Source organism: Cyprinodon tularosa, unplaced genomic scaffold, assembly GCF_016077235.1.
Source record: "Cyprinodon tularosa strain WSP-4 unplaced genomic scaffold, ASM1607723v1 ctg833, whole genome shotgun sequence".
Taxonomy (NCBI): domain Eukaryota; kingdom Metazoa; phylum Chordata; class Actinopteri; order Cyprinodontiformes; family Cyprinodontidae; genus Cyprinodon; species Cyprinodon tularosa.
In genome coordinates, this window is record NW_024039600.1 from 126,670 (window position 1) to 153,339 (window position 26,670).

Genomic DNA, 26,670 nt, shown 5'->3' on the forward strand with positions numbered 1-26,670 from the left:
CCCGCTTTATCATTTCCAATATATGATACCGATGTTGCAGCTTTAAGAATTGGCCCATACAGATATTGACTGGTAAGATATTAGCATCATTCACACAGGCTTATATTGGTACTTATTTAATGGTGTAGAACAGAGGTCATGGATTAGCAGTCCGGATCCAGACCCACCTGCTGGCTAATCCGGACCCAACCTGATTTAAAACGTTTATAAATTACCGCACATTGTCCGACGACAGTGTCTAATTTCACTTGCGCCGCTTCTCCTGTTAATATGGTAAAGCCCTCCCGAGTGCCGGGACCAGGCTACAAGTGATACACATTAGCCAATGATCTGTTGAAGGAGAAGAAGATGAGAAAAAGAGAGCAGAGAAAGTGTGCACTGCTGGAAGAACTGCAATAAACTGGTAACAGAAAAGTGAAACGACGTGCTTAAAAATGACCCTGCAAACTTTTAGTATGTTTGGCTCAACCTGCTGTGAAGCAGGATTCTCCACCATGAACATAATCAAAAATAAATATGGATTCAGGCTCAAAATGAGCACCTTGATATTTGCTTGAAATGGCTTTGTCACCATTCAAACCCAGGTTTAAAAGCCTTGCATGGCATCGTAAACCCAACTTCAAACGGTCAGTTTTATTTAAAAATTCAATATATAACATGGATGCATTAACACCTCATTTTATTTCAGTGTTCAATTCTTTTTAATGTAACAGATTATAATTAAAAATTTCTTCGGACCTTTAGTGGTTGATGATTTTCTTTATTTGGACCCTCATGATTTTTAATCGGTTATCCCTGGTGTATGATGTTAGAAAAGGCTTGATCAAGCTGTATTACTAAAACAGGTCAACAAGGGTCAACAACAAAAGGTATGAAACCAACTGACCGATGTAAAACTAATCTGAGTTACAGAAACTTTTAACAGAAGCATTTAAATCCGCAGAAAAATATCTGTGATTTAAGATGCTGCCCGATAAATTACGATGATAGTTCTTTGGCTAATATTGGACCGATATCCCACATTGTTATCTGATCAGGACATCCCTAGTTCCAGCAATACCTTGGTGGACTCGGTTACATTGGGATAGCAAATGTTTAAGGGGAAGAGAAAGCATAGCTGTGTCTTATGGTTCATCAAACAAAGCAAAGCTGAGGTTCAGGTTTTTAGCTCAGTGTTTCAGTTCTGAATTCGAGAGGAATGTTACTTCAATTTGTTAAAAAGGAAATGAAACAGCAAAGATTCTCCAAGTGGTTTCCCCATCATATATTCCTCATCCCTGCTCCACTCTGCTCTGAATTTACACCAACCAATTAGCAGAGACAGAAGCAGTCAGCATTTAGTTCTCATTGCAACATTATAGCAGCAAGAGGAAGACAACATCCATTCTATCTTGTTCACAGCTCGTTATGACTTAACAAATTTAAAATAAAGACATTATGGTCAATGTATCTATCAATAGTGGTCCTTTATTTTTTCTCTCTATTGTGGTGTGGAACAAAATTGAGTCATGATTTTCAACACAAAAAAATGTGTTTCTAAAAAAAAGCAGTGAGCATTTATAATTAACCTCAGTCAAAACATTGTAGAGCCACTTTTTGTTGGTATTAAAGCTACCAATACTTATGGGTATGTTTCTAAATGCTTTACACATCCATAGAATTTCATTTAAGCCAATTACGGATACTAGTTCATGGTGCTATAAATATAAATAAAACTGCTTTTGCACCCATCCCTCGCATTCCTTGGCGGGGTGGGTGTCCTCTTCCAGAGGCCTCAGAGCTTGAGGGTTCTTCACAGTATCTTAGCTGTCCCTAAAACAGCATAGTTCTGGACTGAGAACTCTGATGTTTCTCAAGGAATCTGCTGGAGCCACTTGTCCCAAAGACCACTGGCACTACAGTTGCCTTCACCTTCCAGGATTTTTCTTGGTATTTTTCTCATGTTCTTTTGTCCTGATGTTACCATCATTTGGGATGGCCGTATAGTTCACTACGACTGTCTTCTGCTGCTTATCAGTGATCACAGTGTCTGGTTGGTTGGCCACAAACATTTTTTTCGTATATGGAAGTCAACCAGGATATTGGGTCTGTCATTCTCCACCTCCTTAGGAGGTGGCTCCAATTTTAACCTACATGTAGGAGTCTTCAGTTTGTATTCTGCATAGATGTTTCTGTACGATGTACCAGACACTTGGTTATGACATTCCAGGTATTCCTTTCCTGCCAGTATCTTACAGCCTGCTGTGAGATGGTGGATTGTTTCTGAGGCCTCTTTGCACAGCCTGAACCAGGGATCTTCTATGGTAGATCTGGGCCTCTTTTTTGCTCTGTGCTGCCATGATCAGTTCTTCTGTGCTATCCTTCAGCCTGGCCTTCTCTAGCCATAGGATTTGGTCATATCAGCCACTTCAACTATCTGTCGGTGGTACATCCCATGCAGGTTTTTTTTTTTCCTCCCATGATAGTTCCTCCAGTTCCTTTATTTCCAGCTTCCACCGTCTGAGACATTCCCTAAGAGATTCATCCCATGGGGTCATCTTCCTGATGCATTCTTGGAGGTTGGATGTTTGAGCTTCAAAGGTGACTCTGATGCTCACTAGGCTTCCTTCTTTGCATGGTCTGTGGATACAGGATTTGGGCTGGAATCCACCATGCAATGTGAGTACATTTTGTGTTTTAACATCAGTTTCCTTACACCAATTTATAATCCCAGCAGGTTATCTGATTACTGACATGCAGTAACTGTTGATTGCCTCAACCTCGCTTACCACTGAGCTGACTTCTCAGAACTTGCCTAAAGCCGGTCACATACTGTACGATTTTTTGCCCTTTTTGGGCCGATTCTCCAGTCGTGCAAGAATTTTTCGATCAGGCCAACTTTCAGCCTGATTGTACCAGGAAAGGTCGTGAGAAAATCAAACATGTTTAACTGTCCAGGGGATAGTTAAGAGTAAAAAATTCTGTTTATGGTTAGGATAGTTCTATAATTTATTAATATTTCTTTTAATTGATTTAGTAAAGTTAATTTACTGTTTTTGAGTTGTATGTGAATAAAAGTTACATGACTAGTGCAGTTAGTGTATTTGAACTGAATTATGGGTAATCCAATATGGCGGCAGAGAAACTTGCCAGCATTGCAGAAACGTTACTAATCCACTTAAGAGGAAAAGACTATCCTGTTCTGTCTAAAAGGCGTACGCAGTAATTTGTTTTCATTATTTGAATGCTTTATGTTGATAATTTAGCATGTAGGATCCATCTCCTGTTTAATCTTGTTTTGACCAATTTTCTTTGAAATCTGTGTAGTCAGAGACATTTACTTTGTGAACGTGCTATTGTAAATGTGCTATTGTTTTTATGTTCTGTATTTTTTTAGTTTTCACAGTGTCTTCGACAAGCGAGAGAATAAAACGTTGAAAGACATCAGTATGATGCATGGCCTTCCTAAAAATCAGACCTGAATAGTTACAATGTTTGAAGTTGAGTCGGCCGTTGCATGAGAGCATCAGGCCCCACAGTGTGAGAACATACATCCTGAGCTGTGAACTTTTAAAACCCCGCAATTTCATTGTAAAGTTTCAGCTGTAGCTGCGTGCAACGATTTAAAAAAATCGTAAAGTGTATGCCCGGCTTTACTCGTTGCAGGTATTTGGCAGTAGCCGCTTTCCTTGTGGCCTTTTCGTGATTGCCATTCGCCTGTGGTATTCCAAGGCACCTGAAGCTCTCTTCTGCATTTTATATTATCCCTTCTGGGAAGTGATCCCCTCTGTGAGGATTACCTTCTCTCTCCTTCTCACCATCCGGCCTTATTTCAGCCTGAATGACATTCTGTTGTTCCTGCTGTAGATCCTGGTGGTATGGATCAGTGAGTCAATGTGTCGCTCACCCTTAACATACAGCTTGATGCCATCCATGCACAGGAGGTGGCTGATAGTTCACCGTTTCGGACTTGGTATCTATAGCCAGCCTTGTTGATTATTTGGCTAAGAGGGTTCAGACCTATGCAGAACCTCAGAGGAAAAATAATCTGCCCTGGTATATTTGATAGAAATTTTCACAACTGGCTCAAATGTGGTTTTGATTTTCTGCTAGAATGTAAATGTGTAATTCTTTTTTCTCCCTAAAACAGCAAAGTGGCAGATAAGATTCTTTTTATCTTCTTGACGCTGATGAAATACTCATAAATGTTCATGCTGTTATGAGAGAGAGAGCGCTAAATTTATAGGCTTCTTTCAAAAGCCGACATTTTCATCTTTGTTAAACAATTGGAATGAATCACCATATATGATATAGATCAAATCTAAAATGATAGAAATGTGTTTACTACGTCCTGCATACTAAATCTGTCTTTTATGTATCAGATTACGCAATAGGAATTTTCTAAATTTAAAATAACCACGTAGTTTAGTCCAAATTAGTATATGCCAACATGCTAATCATGCTTTTTATATTTTCTTCCACTCTTTTAACTCCTACTATGTTTCTGCACCTCTTAGAATTTTTCATGAATTGAAAGACACTTAGTTTCACATCCTGTACTGTTTTTTACATAGTTGTTTTCATTTAGTCTTCATTTAAAAGTCAGTGACATGATATCTTTGTTTTTCTTGGACCCAATTCTGTTTATTCTTCTATAATCCTCCATTGATTGTTACAGGTTAGTCACAATAGCATATTACATCTACTCATAAACAACAAACCTGAGAGAAATTAGCTTATATCATCTGTCTGAATTCAGATATATTCTAGGTGCCTAAATATATGTAATGGGTATAAAAGCAAAGTTAATATAGCAAAACTTTAATTCAATGTTATTTAGTATTTTTTATAAATTTGATGATTGTCTTAAGGTGTGAGTAATAAGGGATCCATTTGTAAATACTTCTACCTTTTAGGCCCGTTTATAAAATACTATATATATATATATATATATATATATATATATATATATATATATATATATATATATATATAATTGACAGAGTTTGAGTCAGACTGTATAGGAAAACGCTCTTTTTCATTCTTTATTTCATTCCCAGATGTTTAACATTCCCGTTGACTTTCCAACAGTTTTAAATTAAAATATTATTGCAATAAATATACATCAAATTATCATATTTGTGCAAAAATCTCTCAGAGGTTTAGTCCCAATTTAGATTTTATTTTACACTGAGTATTGAATGGAATCTGCAGTTATTTCCCTAAGAAACAACACTTATACTTTGTGCTGGTCAAAAGCAATAGCACATTTAGTTAAAATGTTTCTATACTACATGTTTTATTTGTCACCTTGCAATAACAAAGCTTATAAAATGGTTAATTCATCTCGTTCAGCAGCCTTTTGAAGATCCATTGATTGTAACATGGGTGCTGGAAGAGGAAAACATCTAAAGCATGCAGAAAACTCTTGAGGATTTCACTAGTTTGTCCTGCTGCAAATCCCACAAAATATATATATATTTTGTGCATAAATATTTACAAGAAAAGCCACTTTGATTTTATGAAAAGAAAGTCGAGACATGTTCTGATCTTACTGGACAGCATTGCATCAAATGAGTCCGCTAGTTTATTTATGATATGCTCAGCTCCTTTCTTTTTGTCATTGTGCACAATCCTTAAAAGACAGTGACCATTCTGCTCACATATAAAAAAAAAAAAGGAGCATAAAAAGAGGAACAAATTGAAGATATTTTTAGCACAGCATATAAATATGAGTTAGTTTACATGCAAAAGGAGACTGAAGGACAACATTTTTTGCTACTGTTATATAAAGGCTGGTGCTGAAAGGGAAGGGTACACAGGGAAAAAGGCAGAATAAATGTTTTCTTAACAGTACAGTACTTGGTTTCCATCACATCACTAAAGGGGAGAGTCATTGTGAGACTTAACTGCACAGATGGAGTTTCTCTTTGTCTGTGTACAAATGGTGATGTTAAGGCCAAACATGGGACAAAATGGGTGAAAGTGGCACTCAAACCAGACATCTCAGACTCCAGTGACACTGACCGGGAGGGAATCAGTACCAAAGTAACACAAACAGACAGGAAGGGGTCTGAGGGATGGGTACTGAAACTGGAAAAATCAGGTGGCCAGCCACAAATGTATTTGTTTTAAGTTAAATGTTTTTTTTTTTTTTTGTTTTTTTTAAATCCTTACATCACGTTATAGTACACATACTGTACATGATCCACAAAATCGACTCTGTGCCTTAAGCAGAGGTGAAAGCCACAGAGGGGTTTCTTACACAAGCATTGAATACTTAATATAATAGGAAGGGACTCAGGCGCTCAGACACACACACACACACACACATGCACACAAATGCAAAGACAGACACCTACAGTAAGAGTTAATGCTTCATGACACCGTGGAACAATGTACAAGAACTTCATCTTAAAACTTCTTCAGTTATATTACACATAAATGTTCTTCAGAGATTTGCTCCAGTTGTTTAAAACACTGACAAATAAAACATCCAGACCAGTGGCATCGAAGTATCGGTGTGTGTTTTCAGACACGAAGATGGAGAAAAAGGGAGAAGCCGTGGTCGAGAAGATATGACTGAGTTTGATTGGGGAGGGAAAACAAAAGTGCCAAGGTAAAGTGAATTCAAGTAATGTGTGCTTTGTACACAGGAGAGGGAGAGAGTCCAGCGGCTCCAGCGGGGCCACTACTGGCTCTTCCTGTGTTCAGCCAGGCTCATCGATGCCTCTGCGGATGAGTCTCCACGGGAAGCTTTGGAGAGGACTTCCACCCATTTGGCCTGAAGCTCAGGGTCTTGGGCACTTAGGAGGAAGGTTTGCTGGGTGTGACTAAGCTTCAACACGTGTTTGACTTCTGGTTTATCAGCCGTGGCCGCTGGAACCGCACTCACCTCGAAGCCGGGCAGAGGTAAGGCCCGTGACCCTTTGAAATCCTGAAAAAAATAAACAGAAAAACAAATAAAGAAAATATTGGAAAAACTACGACTTAGCTTGTATGTACTACACAACTGTATCTTGATTTATTAAAATAGAATGGTAAAGTTAATTTCTTTCATTAATGAAACACAAAAAGTGAAAACAACTGTATATTTCAAGTGCTGGTGTAGGATGCTCCCATGTTATGTCAGGTTCAGGAGTGAATTATCATCAGATATTGCATAAGCCATGGATTGCCCCAAATTCCAGAGAGGGCTTTCCTTTACATTAGGTAAACCCTGTTGTGCTCATTTTTCTTTCAGAATTTTTCATTCTACTGTGCTGTCCAGTGGCCAACCCACATTGTAAAGAGCCATTACACAACCTTTCTGAAAAGAAACCCAAAGCAAACTATTCTTATTGGTCAGAATGGATTATCTCATTTTCTAAAACTGGGTTTTCATTAGCTAGAAGCCGTAATCATCAGACATGATACCATTTCAATACGTGAAATATCTGACTCTCTGTGTGTTGAATGATTCTATGTAACACTTGAGCTTTTGATTTTAGTAGATTGAAACACATTAGGTTTTAGAGCACATTTGAATTCATTGAGATGCATTTGCATTTCATGAGGGATGTCCAGTCCTATCCCACCCCCTCTTTCTTTATGTTGAATCAGGAAATGCTCCTCCATCTTCCATTAATCCTAATCTTTGGGATGGTAGCTCCCAGCTGTGGGAGGGTGACATTAATCTTAGAAATGAAACACAGAGAGGATTTTCCCTCTAGTGCCCTCTATAGTGAATAAAACCAGCAAATAAATATATATATATATCAGCATCAGTAGTTGAAAACCTCACAGATGGTTAAAGCTTTTAGAAAAACAAACAGCGGCTGTCTATATATGAAACCCTAGGTGCTTAGATGTAGATATACAGCTGTGTAATTAGAGTATAGGAATTTTTTTTCTTTCCATGTGTGCAGGATCTTAACTGAGCATAGGGAGCAACTCTTTCCCGTTTAATGATAGTAACGTTCAAATCCGGCTGTTTAATCCTGCTTTACTCTTATAGCTCCTGTATAGAGGAATTAAAAGCTCTGTGAGCAGATGAGCCCTGAAACTGAATATCTGAACAACAGCTTAGACGAAGCTCTGACCATTTTAGATTCATAAGCAATCACAACATGTTTATTTTAATTGAGCTACAGAGGGAAAAAAAATATAATGCATTTCAGCAAACCCTTAAAATCAGCTTGAGGATGCTCCATCGACCTGATCTGCTCCATTATTATGTCAAATGAAACAGCCACACAGTGTGAGGTTGTTTTATTCCTCTATAAGGCGCCATACTGGTAGTGTTTGTGAATAGTAACTGTTGCTTCTTTAAGATGATATTAAAGAGGCAAAACATTTAATTTAATTTTATACGTTAAAAAATTAATAAAGGCTTAAAAACAAAGCCATTGCACTTTCTTCACAGATGTGGCTCCATTTCAAGGGAAATATGCAGGCAATTCATTAGTGTATGATTTACTATCAAAAGCAGTTGTTACAACAAATATGCTGTAGGAGGCTAAACTATATGTTATGTAGGGTCTTTGTTGGATTTGAGGTTTATAATATGTTTATTTAATTCAGCTGATGTGGGTGGGGGTGGGGTCTATGACAAAAGGGGCAAGGCTCTACAGAAACAAGATGAAAATTGACGCCTAACAGTTTTTTGGTCGCATTCTCGGTTTTGTTTTTTCATTACCAACTTAGGGACTATATGTTTTACAAATGAAGTAAACATCTGAAAGAAAATCATCTCTAAGAACCATTTTTTTTTGTTCTGAACAAGAACTATGTCAAGTAGTGGGAGCATCAGGCTCAGGTTTCACTTAATAAGATGTACATATGGTTTAGCTTTGCTATGATAATACATCTCCATATCTCATGAAAAAGGTAGTCTATTAAATAAACAAAATAATAATACATATTACCTGAAGGAATGTGTATAAAATGATTTGTTAACAAGTCTGAACTTTATACATGTTGGGTGAAAATGATAATTCATGAGAATTAAATGTTTGCAAACTGACAAAACAACTCAGACCCATTGTTACACAGTCTTGTATCATAAATAGGAGAAACAATTCAAACTCAAATACAAAGGCTAAGTGCTTAGGGAAACGTTTTTTTTTAAGGTCGCCCTGCAAATCAGCTTGGAGGATTTTACTATATATTTGTTTGTAAATTACAAAAAACTGTTTTAGTGTGACATTTTTTTTTTCCTTTGTTTATTGATTATACATACTTTCTTTGGGATGAAAGCTCTTTGTGGTAAAATAAGCAAAACTCTCCTGGTCCAATTTACCAGAAGTTAAATAATTATTAAAGAGGTCAGGGAAAATTTTCAAGTCTAAATTCAACCCTTTGATAAACTTTCTAAGGTGAGTGAAGGTGTGGTACCTGTCCACTGCTTTGCAAGTACAGCACCAGTGGCTCAGTCTTTGTTACAGCCACCCACATCTTGGTCCAACTCTTCCCCTTCTCCTGAACTTGAAGATAGCCGCAAAGCAGGCAGCTGTCTCCTGTCAGGGACATCTGCCTCTGGACAAAGGAAAAAAAAACCAAAGGTTAAATTTTCTGAATCACACACCTAAAGACTTTAATCATGAATAAATGCTTCTTTTCAATGAGTTTGTGAATCAAATGTATCTGTTTAATAATGAGGAGAATTTAAATGTTATGAGTTATTGGAGAGGTCAGATCCTCCGATCTTATGTAACAACAATGTAGGACATAATGAGATTTGTTTAGAGACAGGAGCTTAACCCACAGTGGCACTTGTGTAAATCTCTTGAAATCTACAGCTCCCCCATGTGGTGATCATTGTCCCTGCAGTTTTTACTTGAAAACAGGCTATACAGTCTTGCCATTAATACACACACCGAAAAAATAAATGTGAAACACAAAAGTGTGACTTTTACAGTAATGCCCTGAAGTTAACAGTGCAGTTAGTGGCCTTTTGTAGGTTTATGATGAACACAGAGAAGATACATGTCTGAAATACAGGCAGACGGTTCGCCAAGACACCTGAAGCTGCTAGACTGTCATGTCAGCAGAGACAACTGAGACAGTCTACGGCTGAGATCTTGTTAGCATATTAGTCATCATAGGGTTCTCACCTTATAAGATCATGTAGGAGACATAACTGTTATCTTTCTATTTTATGTTCATACTATTTTACAGTGCCTTACAAAGGTATTCCTACTCCTATAACCTTTAAATAGTTTTGCATGTTCCAGGTTTTTTATTTGGGTTATATGAAATGCATACAGGAGTGCATAACTTTGGTACTGTGGGATAATGATGCACAGCTTTCCCTTTTTTAACCTACAGGAGTTAACAACCATGTCGTGGTAGTTTTTCAGAAGTGCCACATGCTCACCTTGCTTTCTTAGATGTTCTTGCATGTTTTATGACTTAACTTTCTGCCTGCCCTGTCTGCTGTATTCCTTGGTCTTAATTATGGTGTTTGTTCATCAACGTTCTCTAACCTCTGACACCCTAGCAGAACATCTGTAATTATACTGACATTAAATTACACACAGGGGGACTCTGTTCACCTATATTTAAAATTGAATATGACCATTCTGTTTCATGGGATTCTATAAAGGGGAATCAGAGCACAGAGGGCATACTATAAATATATTCCACACACTTTTGAGTTACAACCAGGTATATTTTTTTTGTTCCTCTTAAAATTCTAAGCCACTCTCTTTTAAATGCATCATAGTTTGTTTTATTTTACCTCTGGTGCAGCTTTTCTCTTCTGCTCACCACCACAGCTACTTTCAAGGCCATGGTTGGCGTCGAAACAAACAGGACACACTCGGCTCGTTTTGTTGTCCAAGGTCTTTGAACACTTTGCACAGATGGCCTGCAGACGGACACCGTTGGAAAAACACAAAGTTTGAGAGTCCAAGTTAGATTTTCCACCTCTTCCCACTCTTTCCATGTTCATTTATCCCAAACAATGGCCAAACGGCTCCATCTGCACCTACCGCTCCGCAGGATTTGCAGTGATGCTTGCGCTTGGTGAAATTGAAGCTCTCATTGCAGCCTCGGCACGTCTGTTTCTCTTTCTCCTTTTTCTTGGAGCTCTTCTAAAAATAATGGCAATAAAGAAACAATGGGGGAGGTGTAAAGGTGTTGCAACAAGTAAAGTGGAAGGTATGTCTGACTGCTTGCTTTGTTTGTTTTCCTTTTCATATTTCTGTTAACACAGTCAGAAGAGAATACCCACATGGTCAAAAAGAAAAAATGAACTCAGACCTTTTCCCCTGCGACTATTGTTTAAGAGAGACAGTTTATGGGGAATGACAGGTGATATAAGACTAATCTCTGTGCACACAGCAAGAAACTCATGTATGTCTTGTTTATCTAGACAAAGGTGTTCTTTGTTTTATCAGTTTGACCTAGAAATGATTTATAACAATAAATAACATCCCCTAAATATTTTATTCCCATGAAAAAACAAAATTTGAAGATGACAAAAGCAAAATGTTTATAACTTTCACTGAAATTATATTGTTTTTTTACTACCTGCTTTGTATGCAGCTTTTTAATAGCGAACAATAGCTGGAAAATCTATCAAAAGTGGAATAGGAAACTATGCATAGTTGATATTAGAAATGACCAACTGGAACTCAAAATTGGTTTTCTGTGTCAATGTGTTACAATATGCATTGTTTTACATATTTAGTCTGATACATGGCGTCTCACTGCAGCAGATAGATATAAATGATAATGCTAAAGGTTACAGAATACTCGAGGCATATAAATGATAATAATGGTTCAGGTATTCAGTTATATATATATATTAGGGCTGGGTATTTTCGCCAAAGTCATGAATCGATTCGATTTTGATTCATACAGTTCTAAATCGATTAATTTCGATTCGATCTGTTTTTACAATAATGAAAGTGGTTCAGCTGTGTTTCAGAATACTCATGTATTTTATTTATTTCCTGTCATATAAAAAACTGCAAACTTGTAAATCGGACACTTTAAACATAAGATGTGAACAAAACTATCTCAAAAGTGCAAACTTGTTTATGAAAAGTGAAAAAGTGAAACCTCACTCGAGCAAGCAGACGTGCATGAGCTGCATTATCTCCACTGCACAAACCATATTTGCAGCGTTGTCTGTAACAACTATAGGGTCATTGCTGGTCAGCCCCATTTGTTAATGTCTTCAGTCAACCTATTGGCTATATTTGCAGTTGTCTGGCTTGAAGTCATCTTGTGTGCATCTTTCCTGCTCATTTGAATGTGAAGACTCGGACAACAAAAAAACTTGTGCAAACTGTGCCCACCGGAAATTAACAAACAAGTCTTTATGTCAGCCGTGTCCACTCAAAATTTTAAGCAACACATTGAGTTCTAGCTTCCAAGCTATCTTGGGAAATATCTGCAACTAAATGAAGAAGCTAAGAAATAATTTTTGATCCAGATCTTTGCAGCAGAACCTGAATGCACCTGTGTGTTTCTATAGTTCTGTGTAATAAAGGCTTCACTGTACATACAGTATACCTTGACTGCATCCACTATTTTCATTTAAAAAATATATATATATTATGATCACTCATTTAAAGGGTAAAATATGAGTTTCTATGGTGTAGGATTGTGGCTTAATTTGCCTAATGTGTGATAAATGATAACGTTAATATATATATATATTTATTTTACACATATATGCAATGTGTAAAACATTTTGTAATTGATTTAAACAACATAGTAGATGTATATGATTTTTTCTGTAACTGCGTATAGGGGCCCAATAGGCATATTAGTATGTTCATTATTATTTGTATACCAAGTAATTTTAAAATGGAAACCAAACAAGGGGCTGAATTATAAAGAAAAACAATTTCTACATTCTAAACGGAGGGAGTTTTTTTTCTTTTTCATTTACAATTGTTCCATCTTATCCTCATCAGCAGGTTTCCAGTGAGATTAGTTTTGTTGTGGGTAAATCAAGTGAGCCTGAATAAAGTCTAAGCAGCTATAAAACTACAGACAAAGTCAGCATCTTACCCTTTCATGAAGCCCATCTACATCCATGGATGAACTCTGCCATGTACCCTGAGGGGAACATAAAAAGAAACTGAGCAAGATAATTAATCTGCAATAATCTATTTCTACCACTAGGTGTCAGTCTGGAACTCTTGCATCTGGTTCTCTGTACACTAAATAAACTACTAGGCTTGTATCCAGTGAAGGCCAACACAAAGTGGGTCAAATAAGATCCGTAACAGTTCAGTATAAACTCTGACTTGTGCTCTCCCTATTTGGTCATGAGCCATCTCTGGGAGGAGAGACTCACAGACGCTACACGTGGAAATACAGAGCCTCTTTCTGGGAGTGTTTTGTCTGTGTGATTCTCCCCACATCCATAGATGGATAGCTGATCTGGCAGACAAAGGCCAGACTATGACAGAACCGTTTGGTGGATCATTTGTCTTCCATGATTCACTGGATATTATGACCCTCAGATTGACTTAAAAATGCAGTAATTAAGGAGGGAGGGGAGATGCACACTCACCGGAGACTCCGGCACATGGTCATCTTCACGGGAGAAGGAGCTGTTGAAAGCTTTTTCAAATGTTTCGCTGTTTTGTTTGTGGCGCTCGATAGTGGCCTTGATGACCTGAAAGTAGGAAGGCAGAGGGAACAGAGGGACATGTTTGAAAACCTGGAGTTTTTGGATGGAGCATAAAATAACTTTTCTCATCTTTTCTACAGATCCTGTCTGATAATCTGATCTTCTCTCAAGCTTACATACCAGTCATATTCTCTTCAGCCTTGCTTTAAAAACAGTTATTCTCTTCTGACATCGGCTACATTTATTAATCCACTTTGCATTGTTCTAATAAAATTCATTTAGAACAAAGAGCTTTTATAGCAGCAGGACTGAAAGAGTGAGAAAAGGATTCAAGGAGAGGAGAGTTACTCCATTCCCCATTAAAGCAAACCAGAGGGAGACTCAGATGGTGAGCTCAGATGTGTGTGGGTGGGTGATTCTTGCCTGAATCCAATCTTCCTTTTCCTCTGCTGTCCTGTCGAGCACAGAAAATGAAAAATATTTAGAATATTCAGACCCTTTCTTCATACAGGAAGTTAAATTCATTTTATTATTGCTCAAAAATAAATTAAACTATAGACATTATAAAAAAACATATGATCTATGATATAATCTATTTTAATACTCATAGAACATGTTTGATCATGGTCAGTGTGGAATCATTTTTATACATAGTCCCTTACAGGTTAATGGGTATGATCTAAATTAAGTTATTGTTAGTGAATTAAGAATTGATCACTAAAAAGATACTACAAAATAGACGTTGAATCAAATGTAAGGACGCCTTGCAAAACTATTCCCACCCTATGAACTTTTACTGATTTAATTAGTCATTTCTGTCCCTTCTGAACAAAAAGCCTTCTCACAGCATCAATCTGCCAACACTATGTTTCATTTTTGGGAATCATAAGTTCTCAAACACAATATATTTTGGCTTCAATCTCATCAGAGCTCCTTCTTCCAGAGCTTTGCTGCATCCTTCTTATGATTTTCTTTCAACTATTCTAAAACTTTAGAAATGTATGGATATAAATACATTAAAGAAAACATTGGAAATATATAGATTTGAATATATTAAATTGTTCTGTTATGCTAAAAAAAAAAAAGGAGAACTTTAGGATAAATTGTTCCATAAACTAGCTTAGGGAGATGACCACTTCCCATCATATAACGGCATAGTCACCTAATTAGATATCAGAGGAAGTGCTTTAGTACAGAGTACCGCAGCGCTGCCCTGTCCCCGTTTGGCTAAACAATGCTAGTTAGATGGCTAAAAGAGGGGCTGCTGCACTTTCTCTCTGCTGTGAGAGAAAAATGTGTCATAAGGTTGTGAAATGCAAGAGCAACTCACATCAGTTATTGTAGTAATACCATATTAAAACTAGAGTATGAAAAAAACAAGGGACAGGTTTGGTAAGCAACCGACTGCAGACTACCTGAGAATGAAGCCTGACCAATTAGTGTTCCCCCATTAAAAAGCAGAACAGCATAAATAAAACAAAAACTAGGAGTAAATTTTGGCAATAAAGTAGAGGTTTTATTTTTTGCTTTAGACTCTGTATAAGATAAACATAATAGGTTAAAATTACAGGTAATGTAGCTGTAATTATTTCAATATCAGCAAGAACTGTTACTCTTTTCTTTTTATTTTGAACATTTTTTAATTTTTGGTTTGAGATATGTGTTCATTCTGCAAATCTTAAATCAAAACTCTTATAACCTCAAACCTGTAGCCTAAAACAGAGATGAATTCAATTGCTTCCATATTTTATAACATGCATGTGTTGCATGGTAACCATTTTATCTTGCTTTACCTGGCCTGAAGCTCCAGTGAACGTTGTTTACCAATAATGGCAAACGAATGAGGAAGATTCTGTTTCACATTTTCTTGGACCTGAGATCAAGAAACACAAAGAGCAGAAAATATGTAGATTAAACTTAGAAGAACAAGTTAAAAATTTAAGAAATCTATAAGCTACAGAGGCAGGCTCATACCTCCATTCCTGCAATGTCAATTCTCTCTCTAACACTGAACTTCTGCCCCATCAGTCTCAGCTTAGGGACACAGTATAGCACCATGTTGTTGAACTGCAACAAAAAAAAAAAAAAAAGATATAAGGTATTTAATGAGCTGAGCAGATATTAAAAAACACGCTCAGTCTGTGTTACTTCAATAATTACAAAGTCCTCTCACCAAGTAGAGGTATCGGTCTTGTGCTGTTCCGTTTTTAGCAGACATCTTTTTGATATGCCCCTCTTTGATGAGCTCATTGGCTGGATTAACTATGTCCTCCTCACCTCCAAGCCTCTCATAAACTTCCAACAGTTTATTCATCTTTTCCTGACAAACAAAGACAAAAAGGATGATGATGGGAACAGGGAGAGGGATACCTAACAGGCCCTTGGATCAGAAGATACAGTAGATCGGATAGGAGCTTTAAGCCAAATGTAAGGTAGAAAAGTACCCATTGTATCCTTTTAAAAATCCATACATGATTTGGTAATTTATTTACAGGATGTGCGAGAAGCAGGTATATCCACCGTACAGGAAAAAGAAAAGATGAGGACTGTTGTTGTTGAAGAGACACGGCCATGATATCTCACTAATGACACATCAGGCAGGAAGCAGCAACTTCCTGTCTGGGTTAGCGCAATGTCTCTGACAGGGAGACAACTTTAGAAAGTGTCTGGCTGGGTAACAAGCTCTTTTACAGCACAATGCAAATGGTTGAGGTATCAAAGAATGAAGGGCCTTACCATTTTCCTGATTGCTGCATTAGAGTGGTTTGCTGCAGTAGAGATCAGCTCGAGTGCCTCTGCAATTCAGACACAGTGAATAAAAAAAATAAAAAAGCAAAATTGTTACTAAAATTCAAACAGCTTGACATTTTTTCATCTGTCATACTGAACACAGCCGTTGTGTATCGGTTGATCACTAAATCCTCCTGATAACTGTGTGCACTAGATTGGCTTCCAGCCAGCAGGGAGTCCAACACAAATGCCTGTGAGCACCTAGGTCTGCTGTATTAATCATAACTTTACATACACACAAGAGACAGCCATGTGGGGGAGTGAGGCCTGAGCAACTGGGATGATCTACCTCTCTGCAGGAGTGGACTAGAGATTCCAAACAAACACAGTTTGAGTAAGTAGATGCAGGGAAAAATATGAGACTGGGTTAAAATCTGTGCAACAGCACGATATGCAATATATAAATTCACTATAATGTCTGCTACAACGAATCTGTTGAGTATACAGAGGTTTGTATTAGTTATTTCTATTGTCCCTAGGAAACGCAAGCTGTGTTCAAGGTTTAACCGCCTGACCTAGATCAAAATCGTTTGAAGGTTGAGGAATAAACCAGAAACCACCAAAGCCCAGAATATGACAAGTTAGAAAATGGCAGAACACTGGAGTCACTTTCCAGTAAAAAGGTAATTTTAACCTCAGACACCGTTGGTTTTCATCCTCAGTCCATGATGACAACTTTAAAGCCTATTACAAAAGCCTTAAAGCACGGTAGAGAGAGCATTATGCTCTGGGAGTGTTTGTGCTGATGTATTGTACAAAAAGAATAATTACTAAATAAAGTTTTTCAACTTCATAATTCTGACATAATTGGTAGCTCCAACTGAACCACTGACCCAAAACACACATTACAACCAGGTTAAGGAAAGCCAACATTAAGCTTCTGAAAAGACACCAATTCATCAAATTGTATAAAAAAAAATTATAAAAAAAATTGGACTAGATTTAAACTTTTTGACAATTTCAGAAAACAAACAGACAATAATTAAATAAGCTCTTCCATGTCTAAAGAGTTCAGAACTATGCCAGATTCCTGTGCTACTGATGATTTCAAAAATGTTTTTGGTTTCTATTAACCAGCCAAGGGACACTGTCAAATGTCATTACTGCATCAGGGTTGATGTAAAATGGACTGTAAGAGCTGAAGAAGTTGGACAATAAATTCAGAGTTATCCTGAAAATTCAAATAAGCCATAAGGTATTTGAGTAATTTATAAAATAAATAATTACCTTTCTGAGTCCAACCATTTTCTGACTGGATTAAGTGTAAAATTGTTCCAGTTTAATAATGGATCTAAAATGGTGACACATGTAGGTAGAATTAAACCAAATAAATTAATCACAATGTTCAGGTTTTTATGTCACTTTAGACAGTTAATGATTCAGGTGTGAATAGTTTTCTTCGTCTTTCTGATCTTGGAGCAGTTTAAAGCACAACAATGAGCTCAATTCTAGCATTATGTTCCTTTCTCTGTCTCTGGTTAAATGCAGTATTTAAGTATTTAGGAAAAAGACATCAATCATGAACAGATTGGTTATTAAAATTGAAATTTCATATTTTTTCTGCTTTATACTCATCACATTTGATTCATCACTTTACTCATTTTGTTTTTGTTTTGTCACCAGAAAACCATAACCAGCCTCTGAGGAAACATCTGTAGCAGATTCATAGTCTCTACAGGTAACTTTGATGTCAGGAGTAATACTGTGCAACTATAAAACACTGAATTGCTTAATCTGATTGAAGCATTGGTTTTACAGTTTGAGTAAATGAGTAAATGAGAACCCAAATGAGGACCCAATAGGTTGGTTTTAATTGTTTCGACTCTCCAAACTGACAGGTATTTCTGCTTCTGCAGCAGTTCAAACACTTTCGTTTTAGACAACAAAGCCTGAATTTTGAACCTTTTGTTTTTTCACAGCTTTCGCAGGATGTAGGCAAATGTTTTAATTTCCAGTTTACTTACATGCTGAGGTGTCCACAGTTTGTTCCTAAAAGCTGTGCTTGTTTCAATGACTATCCTGAGTTGGGTCAAATGTTACTTTGTGAAATAAAAATCAAAAAGGCTCAAGGAACCCTATTGCATTTTCATACAAAACTTAAGATTAAAAAAGGCATGAGCCTGTAGATAATCAGGTTTATCTGGCAGCAGTGTGTTTGTGCGTCTCTCCCTGTTTCATCCTGTCTTACTTTCTGCATCCTTGCGGTCCAGAGCATCGTCAGGCAGCTTCTTCAGATAGTCTTTAAGCAGAAGCTCATAACGAGGAATCCTTTGGACCGGCTCTAGCATGTGATGCTGCAACGTCAGGTTCCCACACACTTCCTGTTTCTGGAGGATAAAGCACAAATGGAGATTTTGAAGATCTACTCTTAATTTAACTCAAAATGGTAAACTGCATAGGAGTTCGTACACATTTCCACATTTTTCCAACTTCATAATTGGAACCATTTTAAACCATTTTGGGACAGCTCTTTGAATTCATATGCTTACATTAGCAGTCACACTTTACTGCTGGGACTTCTCGAATGCTACATAAAAACAAAAACTTTACATTTTTCTGTAATAATTATAATTTTCATTTTATAGGTGAGAATGTGAATTTATATAATTTTGTTGAGGGTAAGCAACAAAGAGCTACAGTTAAAACTGGGTCTGCATTATATCAGAAAAAATGGGAGATAATATTGCTGAAATGACATGATGATAATATGACCATTAATGAAGTAAAAAAAAAAAAAAAAAAACTTAACATAACAACAAAAAAACATAACAACAAAATAAAAGTCACATTAATGATTTCCATTTTTAGCAACAAGTTATGTGAAAAAAGGCTCATTTTGGAAATCAAACAACTTGTTTGTAGTTTTCTTTGGTGTGACCACCTTTCCATTAAAACATCTTTGCGCTGCATAAAATGATGAAGGTCACAAAGGCACAGAAAGCCTCAATGGTACTGAAATCATTAGCCACCTGTTGCATTATTGCATTATATTCCTCAAACTTAGTTCTAACTTAAGGTGCATTCAGAGCATTTTATTTATTGGACACAGAAAAGAAGACATCCTAATACATGTACAACTATAATGTAAGGTCTGCACATAGATTGAAATTATCTGACGGAGCAAATTAAAGGCTTCTTAAACAGGCAGATTCTCTACATATAAATACACTTTATAAGTTTGCTGTGCTATTAAAGGATGTTCTTCAGTGTCACTCGGTTCACACGGTGGTTTAAATGTGCTCCACCTCCTCATCTCTGTTACTCTATTAGCTTTAGATGAGGTTTGAAGCCAGCTAGTTTTACTAGCAACCACTGGCTGCAAGAAATCTATTGGTGAATATAAAAGATAATTAAATCTGACAAAGTAAACAACATTTCACTCTTGAAAATAAGAGCTTAAAAGAGAGCTTTATAAATAAAAAAAACAAAAAGAGATCTCATTTATCTTCCAGGCATAGTTTTTTTTTATGACTAACATAACGTATTTGAACCATTTTATCTATTTTCTAAAATGATATAGTTTCTATTGCAAAAAACTTTGGATCTATCATCTTGTAAACACATATTTTAAGATGGAAAGCTACCAAGTACCAAACTTATAACACAGTCAGTTAACAGACGTCATCTGACCACAACAGGAATGATGTAAATTATGCAAATGTCTATTGATTCTTTCCCAGTAATATAAAAACAAGCGATGATACATTTGTTATATCAGTTACACATTTATGTTAATGGAATTTTACAAAGCAAATGTTTATAACTCTGGAAGCAATATAAGGAACTAACTTTTTGCAATCTAATTTAGTCTATTCCATGATTATTCAGACCTTAAAATACAAAATAACCACAATAAGTTAAAAAGAAATGAAGTTATTTAACAACAAATGGCAGCGAAAGTTACCAGTTAGTGAGCTGTACTTTAAACCAGAGAAACAAACCTGTATGTTCTGGACGACGCTCTTGAACTGAGATGACCTCTGTGTCCAGGTGTTCACCAGGTCCATGGCTCGGTCAAAGTTCTTCACATATTCTCCATACATCTTCATAAATGGAGCGAGTTTTTGAAGGATGTCTCCAATGCGAGGGTTTGATTCCCTTAGGGAAAAAGATGTCAAATCAAATCGTCATTGGCTTTATGCATTACAGATCAAACTGTATCCTTATTCAACCATATCCTTTATCATGTACTACCTGCTTGGCATTTAGCTTCCCCTCCTTCCTCCACTGAGTTAAGAGATCACCAGAAGTGAATAATCCAGGTCCAGCAAATAAAAAATCCTCCTTAGATTTTTTTCATCCTGTTCACTTAAGCGAATAATTAACCCCCAGTCTGTGTTGAGAAGCTGGATGATTGGAACTAATTTCTATACAGGCTGGACCTGGATTATCCAGGTCACTTTATCAGTTTGTCAAATAACAGCCCCTCCATACAAAAGCTGTGTGAAAGTCTGTTTGAGGTTTAAAAGAAAAGCTGAGGATATCTGCAGAAGATTTTAATTTCCAAATTTTTCAATGAAAAATGCATGATTTCTATTTACAAGCTGCTTTATTTCAGTCAGATTCTATGTTTAGACATACATTTTACTAAAACAAAAGCTGTATTTCATGAAACAACAGGCAGTTCTTAAAACAATGTCTTCTCTTCACAACCTTACTTGACTATTGCATAAATTCCTGACTTTTTCTGGGACAGTTTCTTCTCTGGATGAAAACCAGATTTTTTTAGGGGTTTCCAACATCTCATAGAGGAATAATTATGAAGTGTGATTAATAATTGGGCGATATCAGTGGGGAAGCAAAGACCGCCCAGCTAAAGCATAACAATACCCTGTGCTTCAACCCTTTGAAACTGAAATGAATGACTTAACTTGTCACAACTGTAATTATCTTTACACTAAGATCACCCTGCAGGACACCCGCTGAGCTGTGTTTACTTCTCACCATTCTCCAGTAATCCTTGTCTTGAGCTCAGGGAGGAGGAACTTGTCATGGAATAAGTAGATGGATGAAATGTTGGAGAAGATCCCTGTAATGACGTCCTGAGGGATTCCAGCTTCTGTGAGCTTAGTGCAAAATACCTGCAGAAACACAAATATGTGGTAAAAAGACATCTTTAAAATCTGAAATGTCTCTAATAAGAGATAGCAAGTGTTGTATATTGAAGGTAAAGAATAACCTGATCATTTTACCCCCGAGATCAATAACATGATCAGTAAAAAATATATTTTGAACGAATAATTAAAAAAGAATTAAGTTATCAACACATTGAGGTAGAGTTTCCCAGTGAAAGCAGCTGTGGAAATTCTTGGAAATATTTTTCTTTTTTTAAACTATTTTGTAGTAAATTTACCAGGGTGAATTTTTGACCTCTTTAATATTACATAAAGGTGAGGGTATCATGTATATAATCAGGCTTTGTATCACTATTTAAAGCCCATACCAGCACGTTACCTTGCATATAGTGTATTACCACATTTCTTCATAATTAAGCCACACAAGCCTCTTTCAAGCTAAACATATTGTAAAGATGAACAACCTGTAGCTACTGTAGATAAAGCCGCTGGACTTGTTATGCCGTCGGCAGCAAATTTTTCCCCATCTTACATTTTCCAGAACTCCTTTTTGTATTTGGAAATAGAGTTAACTCAAATAATTTTGGAAAAATCATCCCTAAATTGTATGTTCCCCACTGACAACATATATCCTTTAATGAAAGGCTATTCTAACAAAATGTCCATGTTCACTACGCCTCGCTAATGTAGTATTAGTGTGAGCTCCAGCAGGGGCGGGCTGCTACGCTTTGGAACAAACTGAGATGCTGATTGGTCCGTTGCTGACGAGACTCTAGGATAGATTGACAGGTGGATTCACATTGATTATATTGGCCGTAGCAGCATTCATGCTGTCACTAAATGCTTTGTTCAATGAGGCTTAAACCAACAAAATAAACCTGTCATTTGGTACTTCAGATGAATGTAAAATCAATAAATTGTAAATTATTAATAGTAAATTGTTTGTATATACAATATTAGAACTTCATGGAGGATTTCTTTCTAACCAAAAGCTGGGAAGACATTTCTTTTATAATCATATAAGCTTAGTATGGGCTGCTTACCTAGAAGTAGTCTTTAGATCTGGTATTAGTTACACAAGATCATTTTAAAACAGGTACATTTAAATTACAAGTTGTTATCAAAACATTAGTGTTTTAGATTTTTAACCAATATGTTCTCATTTACAGACTGTACCTGATTACAGGATACACACTTGCACCACTTTTTTACTGCAATGGCTTCAAATGAAACAAGATTTTTTTTCAGGAGGGTACAAGTAAACTGTCACCTTGAATATTAAAACATCCCATTTGAAAAAATGTTTAAGGATTTTGAGAAATACCAGAGTAAAAGTTTTCAGGAGGCTGCTGCATCTGTTGCAACTGTTTAATTTCTTCTGAACACTAAGGCCCGGTCTGAGTTAAACCCTGAATCGCTGGACACAGAGTAAATAACTGCAGGGTTTTTTTTTGGAAAGAAAACAAAAGGCATCCTTCCACTTCTGCATCGTTGCAATCTAACAGAAATAGCTGAATCAAAGGTAACTATGGTAGCAATGTCTGACAATTCTCAGAATAAATCCATGTTTTATTTAAGTTGAAGAGTCACCTGGAATAATAAATCAAACCTCTCATTTTCAAACAAAATTATTTGTACCAAGACTACTGGTTTCTTATCAGCACGTTGAGTTCTTTTACCACATTTTTAAAGATTGGAGCATACAAAAAAAACAACAACTTCCTTTTGCAAAATTTCTCCAAGTCATTTACCATCCTTCTCAGTTTCACATTTTTTTCCTAAGCTCAACACTCACAGATTTTAGCTTCTTAGATAAATTCTCTGTTTATTAGATTTCTTCCCAACTGTTCTTTTTTATTTGTTCATTACTTCACAGAGCATTGTGGTAAGATAGGCCTGAGTCCTCATGCAAGCCATGCAAGTTGCAAAGTCAAGACATATGAGCAGCTAAATTCAAGATGAAAAGTGAAGACGAGCTAGGTGTTGTGAAAATACTTTTGAAAGGTGTTGAGACCATTTATTTCTCATGCTGGTTTCCATGTTTTTAGGATGTTGCTCTTTTTACCAACATAAAATGCCAAATGCTGCGCTCTGGTTTGGCAACCCTGGGAACTTCCATATTAGTAGCTCAAGAACCAGCAGGTAACACACTGCATAAAAATAGATCCAGACAGTAACTCTAGATTTAAAAGGAGAAAGATGTTTCTGAAGGAGAGGATCGATTGTTCATAGGAAATATTACCTCCATCCTGGGTGACAAACAAAAACGATTTTAGTTCATTTTACTTTTTGCTGGCATGCTTCCTAGTCTGTCGCATTTTGAAGAGTGGATTTGAGAAACTTGTTAAAAGTATGATCAACTTTGAAGAATAGTATAATAATCTAAAATGGATTAAAATCTCTTTAAAGTGCACTAATCTTATGGGAATACTATAAAAAACTTTATTAAACATAATAATTTGTTACTGGTGGTATTTTTTTCAACCGAATAAATAAACTCAAGTTATAGGCTGGATATTTGATACTTTTAAAAGTGAGCGATTATGGAGTTGCAATTAAAAAGTCGTTTTAGGCCGCTGTATCAAGGGTTCCAGTACTTGTGATTGGCTCTACAGGAAATTACAATTTCACTCATTGGGCTTCTTACCTGTTAATAATTGCATTTAATAAAAAAGGAAAGAAAAAAAAGACAAAGTTGACTCCTGCATGCATGCAAGCTAATTCTGTACAGCGTGCACAAAAGCAGAACTGGATGTAAGTGGAAATGGGGTTCTCATTAAAAGCAGAGAAACCCAGCTGCAACATATTAAAGGGAGGAAAACATGAGGTCAAAATCTATATTCAATTCTACCCTTTGTCCTGTCCCAAGCAATATCCTCCACCCTTACCTACATTCACTTTCATCTCTTTGCCAGGTGGGCTTTATAGTAGTCTTAAAATGGGTATTGCTGTTTCAAGAACAAAAACAGGAAGCAAACTCTGAGGCTTCTCTGCCCTCTGGAAACATACAAACCAACGCTGTGCCGTGATAGGGCAGCTGTTTATCTGCTGCACCACATGGGCTTAGCAAAGAGGAAGACAATTCAACCACTGGCATAGGACTCTCATCACACAGCAGAGAGACAAAGTAGCAAAGAAGCCACATAGTGTAATTACAAACAGAAGACAGAAGAATTGGACTGACTGAAGGATAATCTGCACAGAGATAATGAGTCATTTCCACGAGTTCTTCTCCACTCTCAAAGCTTAACTTTTAGGTGCAATTGTACATTTCACACCCTCACAAAGTTATGCTTACACTGCTCTGATCTGATTTCAACAGTCTGTATCTAAACATACCGCCGGCAAAAAGAGATACGAGGACCCACCTGGTCAAGGAGGTTGAGTCTTTTCACGTAGGCCTCTTCAGTGTGGAGGAGCTCTTTGGCGATGTTCAGGAGTTTCTGACCCTCCGAGCACTGAGGAAAACAGGAGAAACACAGAAAAATCTATAAACGCAAAGATAAACACCAACACCTGTGGCAACAAACAAAACAGTAAACCTTCCACTCATCCAATCATTGATTTTGTATAATATGTCATGCTGACCAATCTATTATAAATAGAAGGTTCCACCTAAAAATATTAAGCACATAGCACACACAGTTAACAGCTAAAAGAGAATTACTTTTAAAGGCCACTGTGACCCTGCTTTTGTAGAAATTGCAATGCAGATATTGCATAACAACATAAAGTAAAAACCTAAATTCCTTTACAGTTCTTATTTTGTGTGATTAGAGCCAATGTGGCCCCTGAGCTGCAGGTTGCAGACCCCTGGGTTAGATGCTCATCCATAACAATGCCATACAGAGACACAAGACAAAAGGTGTGCACACACTGATATCTAAGGATAAGTCACCATAACTACTTAACCTATCAGTAATGCATACGATAAACAGCTAATGTTATATCAGTGTGGAGAGGCTTTTGATGTAATCTCCAAGGATTTGGGTCTTTAGAAGACCTTGGTTGGAGCCAGAATGAATAAGATAAACCATGGAACAGTGAGGATCCTTCCTAGGTGGCCATAAAAATAACTCTAAAAGCAGATCAACAAATCACCCAGAAGCTCACGGAATAAACAGGATTTTCACCCCTGAAATGCTGGAAAAATTGTTCCTTCTGAACTTTAACCTGCCAAATGAAAACCAGTCCAGCTTTATCTTGTGAATCTCATTAAGAGAAGTCAAGTTCCTAGATAGTTAGGTTATTGCAGACGCATCTAGAAATACATTTATAAGGCATAATGGGTCTGTATGAAAAATATTCAAATGTGACGGGGGATATGGGCATATTTCCAAAGAGAGAAATTTTTTTTCTTAGATGCCTCAGCAGATCGAATCAAATGAGTCCTTAAACCAATAAGGGAACAGCGAGGAAACAAATTTCACTTTATTTTAAAAACACAGATCAGCTGTGTTTCTTACATGCCCTAAGAGGATATCTGACTGTTTTAGGTGGGCGATGCGGCCAAAACTCATTTCACGATATACAGTATTACATGTTATATGCATTACATGTTTATGAATATTTTCTGATGTAACATTTTAGAATAGTTGCGTTAAACGGAAAACATATAAAACTACATAAATCCCTAAACCTCAGTCAGTGACAACTGCTATAATCATGCACTTAATGTATATTGAAATATTTTAGAAATGCTTTATCATTGTTCTTGCATAAATTATACGGAGATATATACTGACAATAAATTCCTATCCAGGCTTGTGCCACTTTAGTACAGTAGATTGTTGTAAACTTGACAACCATTGAAACCATAAAGGTGTGTTTAATGGCCTCGTCAGTGAAACTGAAAAACATTATTCCTCTTTCTCTATCTGAGACAACAGTCCAATAAACAGGAAAGTGTTTGAGTTGTTGTTGTTGGTGACAAAATCCTTTCTGGTTTCACCGGCTAGACACGCATTGAAGTTATGGAAGATTGAGCTTGATGCAACAATGTGGGTTTCACAACAGCCGCATGACAAATGACCAAGGCAAAACTAATAGGGATACGCTGGAGAGTTAGACACCACAAAAATCAAAACTCAGCTTTAAACTACAAGCAATATTTGATCTGTTAAAAACAAACTACAGCACATTGGTCGTTAGTAAGGTGGAGGCCTCACATTGTCAGCAGGAGCTGTTTTCAGTCCTCCTCCTTCAGTGTGCATCACTGAAAAACCCACATCCTCTGTGACAAGGCCGTCA

At 36.8% G+C, this 26,670-nt stretch overlaps 1 protein-coding gene across 2 annotated transcripts in view; it reads right to left on the bottom strand.

The window, feature by feature from the left end:
* Window positions 1-5,522: 5,522 nt before the first annotated feature.
* The window catches only part of fgd (faciogenital dysplasia), an 83,160-nt gene continuing 62,012 nt past the window's right edge, over window positions 5,523-26,670 (bottom strand). Inside the window, exons 5-19 of one of the 2 annotated variants that reach the window (XM_038272510.1) lie at window positions 24,789-24,878; window positions 21,290-21,426; window positions 20,287-20,443; window positions 18,534-18,672; window positions 16,292-16,350; window positions 15,729-15,875; window positions 15,530-15,622; window positions 15,349-15,428; window positions 13,979-14,009; window positions 13,496-13,600; window positions 12,988-13,035; window positions 10,953-11,051; window positions 10,700-10,828; window positions 9,355-9,495; window positions 5,523-6,916 (exon numbers count right to left, since the gene is read on the bottom strand). In XM_038272510.1, coding sequence (XP_038128438.1) covers window positions 6,671-6,916; window positions 9,355-9,495; window positions 10,700-10,828; window positions 10,953-11,051; window positions 12,988-13,035; window positions 13,496-13,600; window positions 13,979-14,009; window positions 15,349-15,428; window positions 15,530-15,622; window positions 15,729-15,875; window positions 16,292-16,350; window positions 18,534-18,672; window positions 20,287-20,443; window positions 21,290-21,426; window positions 24,789-24,878 — 1,701 coding nt within the window. In that variant the 3' untranslated portion in view covers window positions 5,523-6,670. Of the gene's footprint in view, window positions 6,917-9,354; window positions 9,496-10,699; window positions 10,829-10,952; window positions 11,055-12,987; window positions 13,036-13,495; window positions 13,601-13,978; window positions 14,010-15,348; window positions 15,429-15,529; window positions 15,623-15,728; window positions 15,876-16,291; window positions 16,351-18,533; window positions 18,673-20,286; window positions 20,444-21,289; window positions 21,427-24,788; window positions 24,879-26,670 lie in introns of both variants that reach the window. The other variant, XM_038272509.1, reaches the window with a different exon arrangement.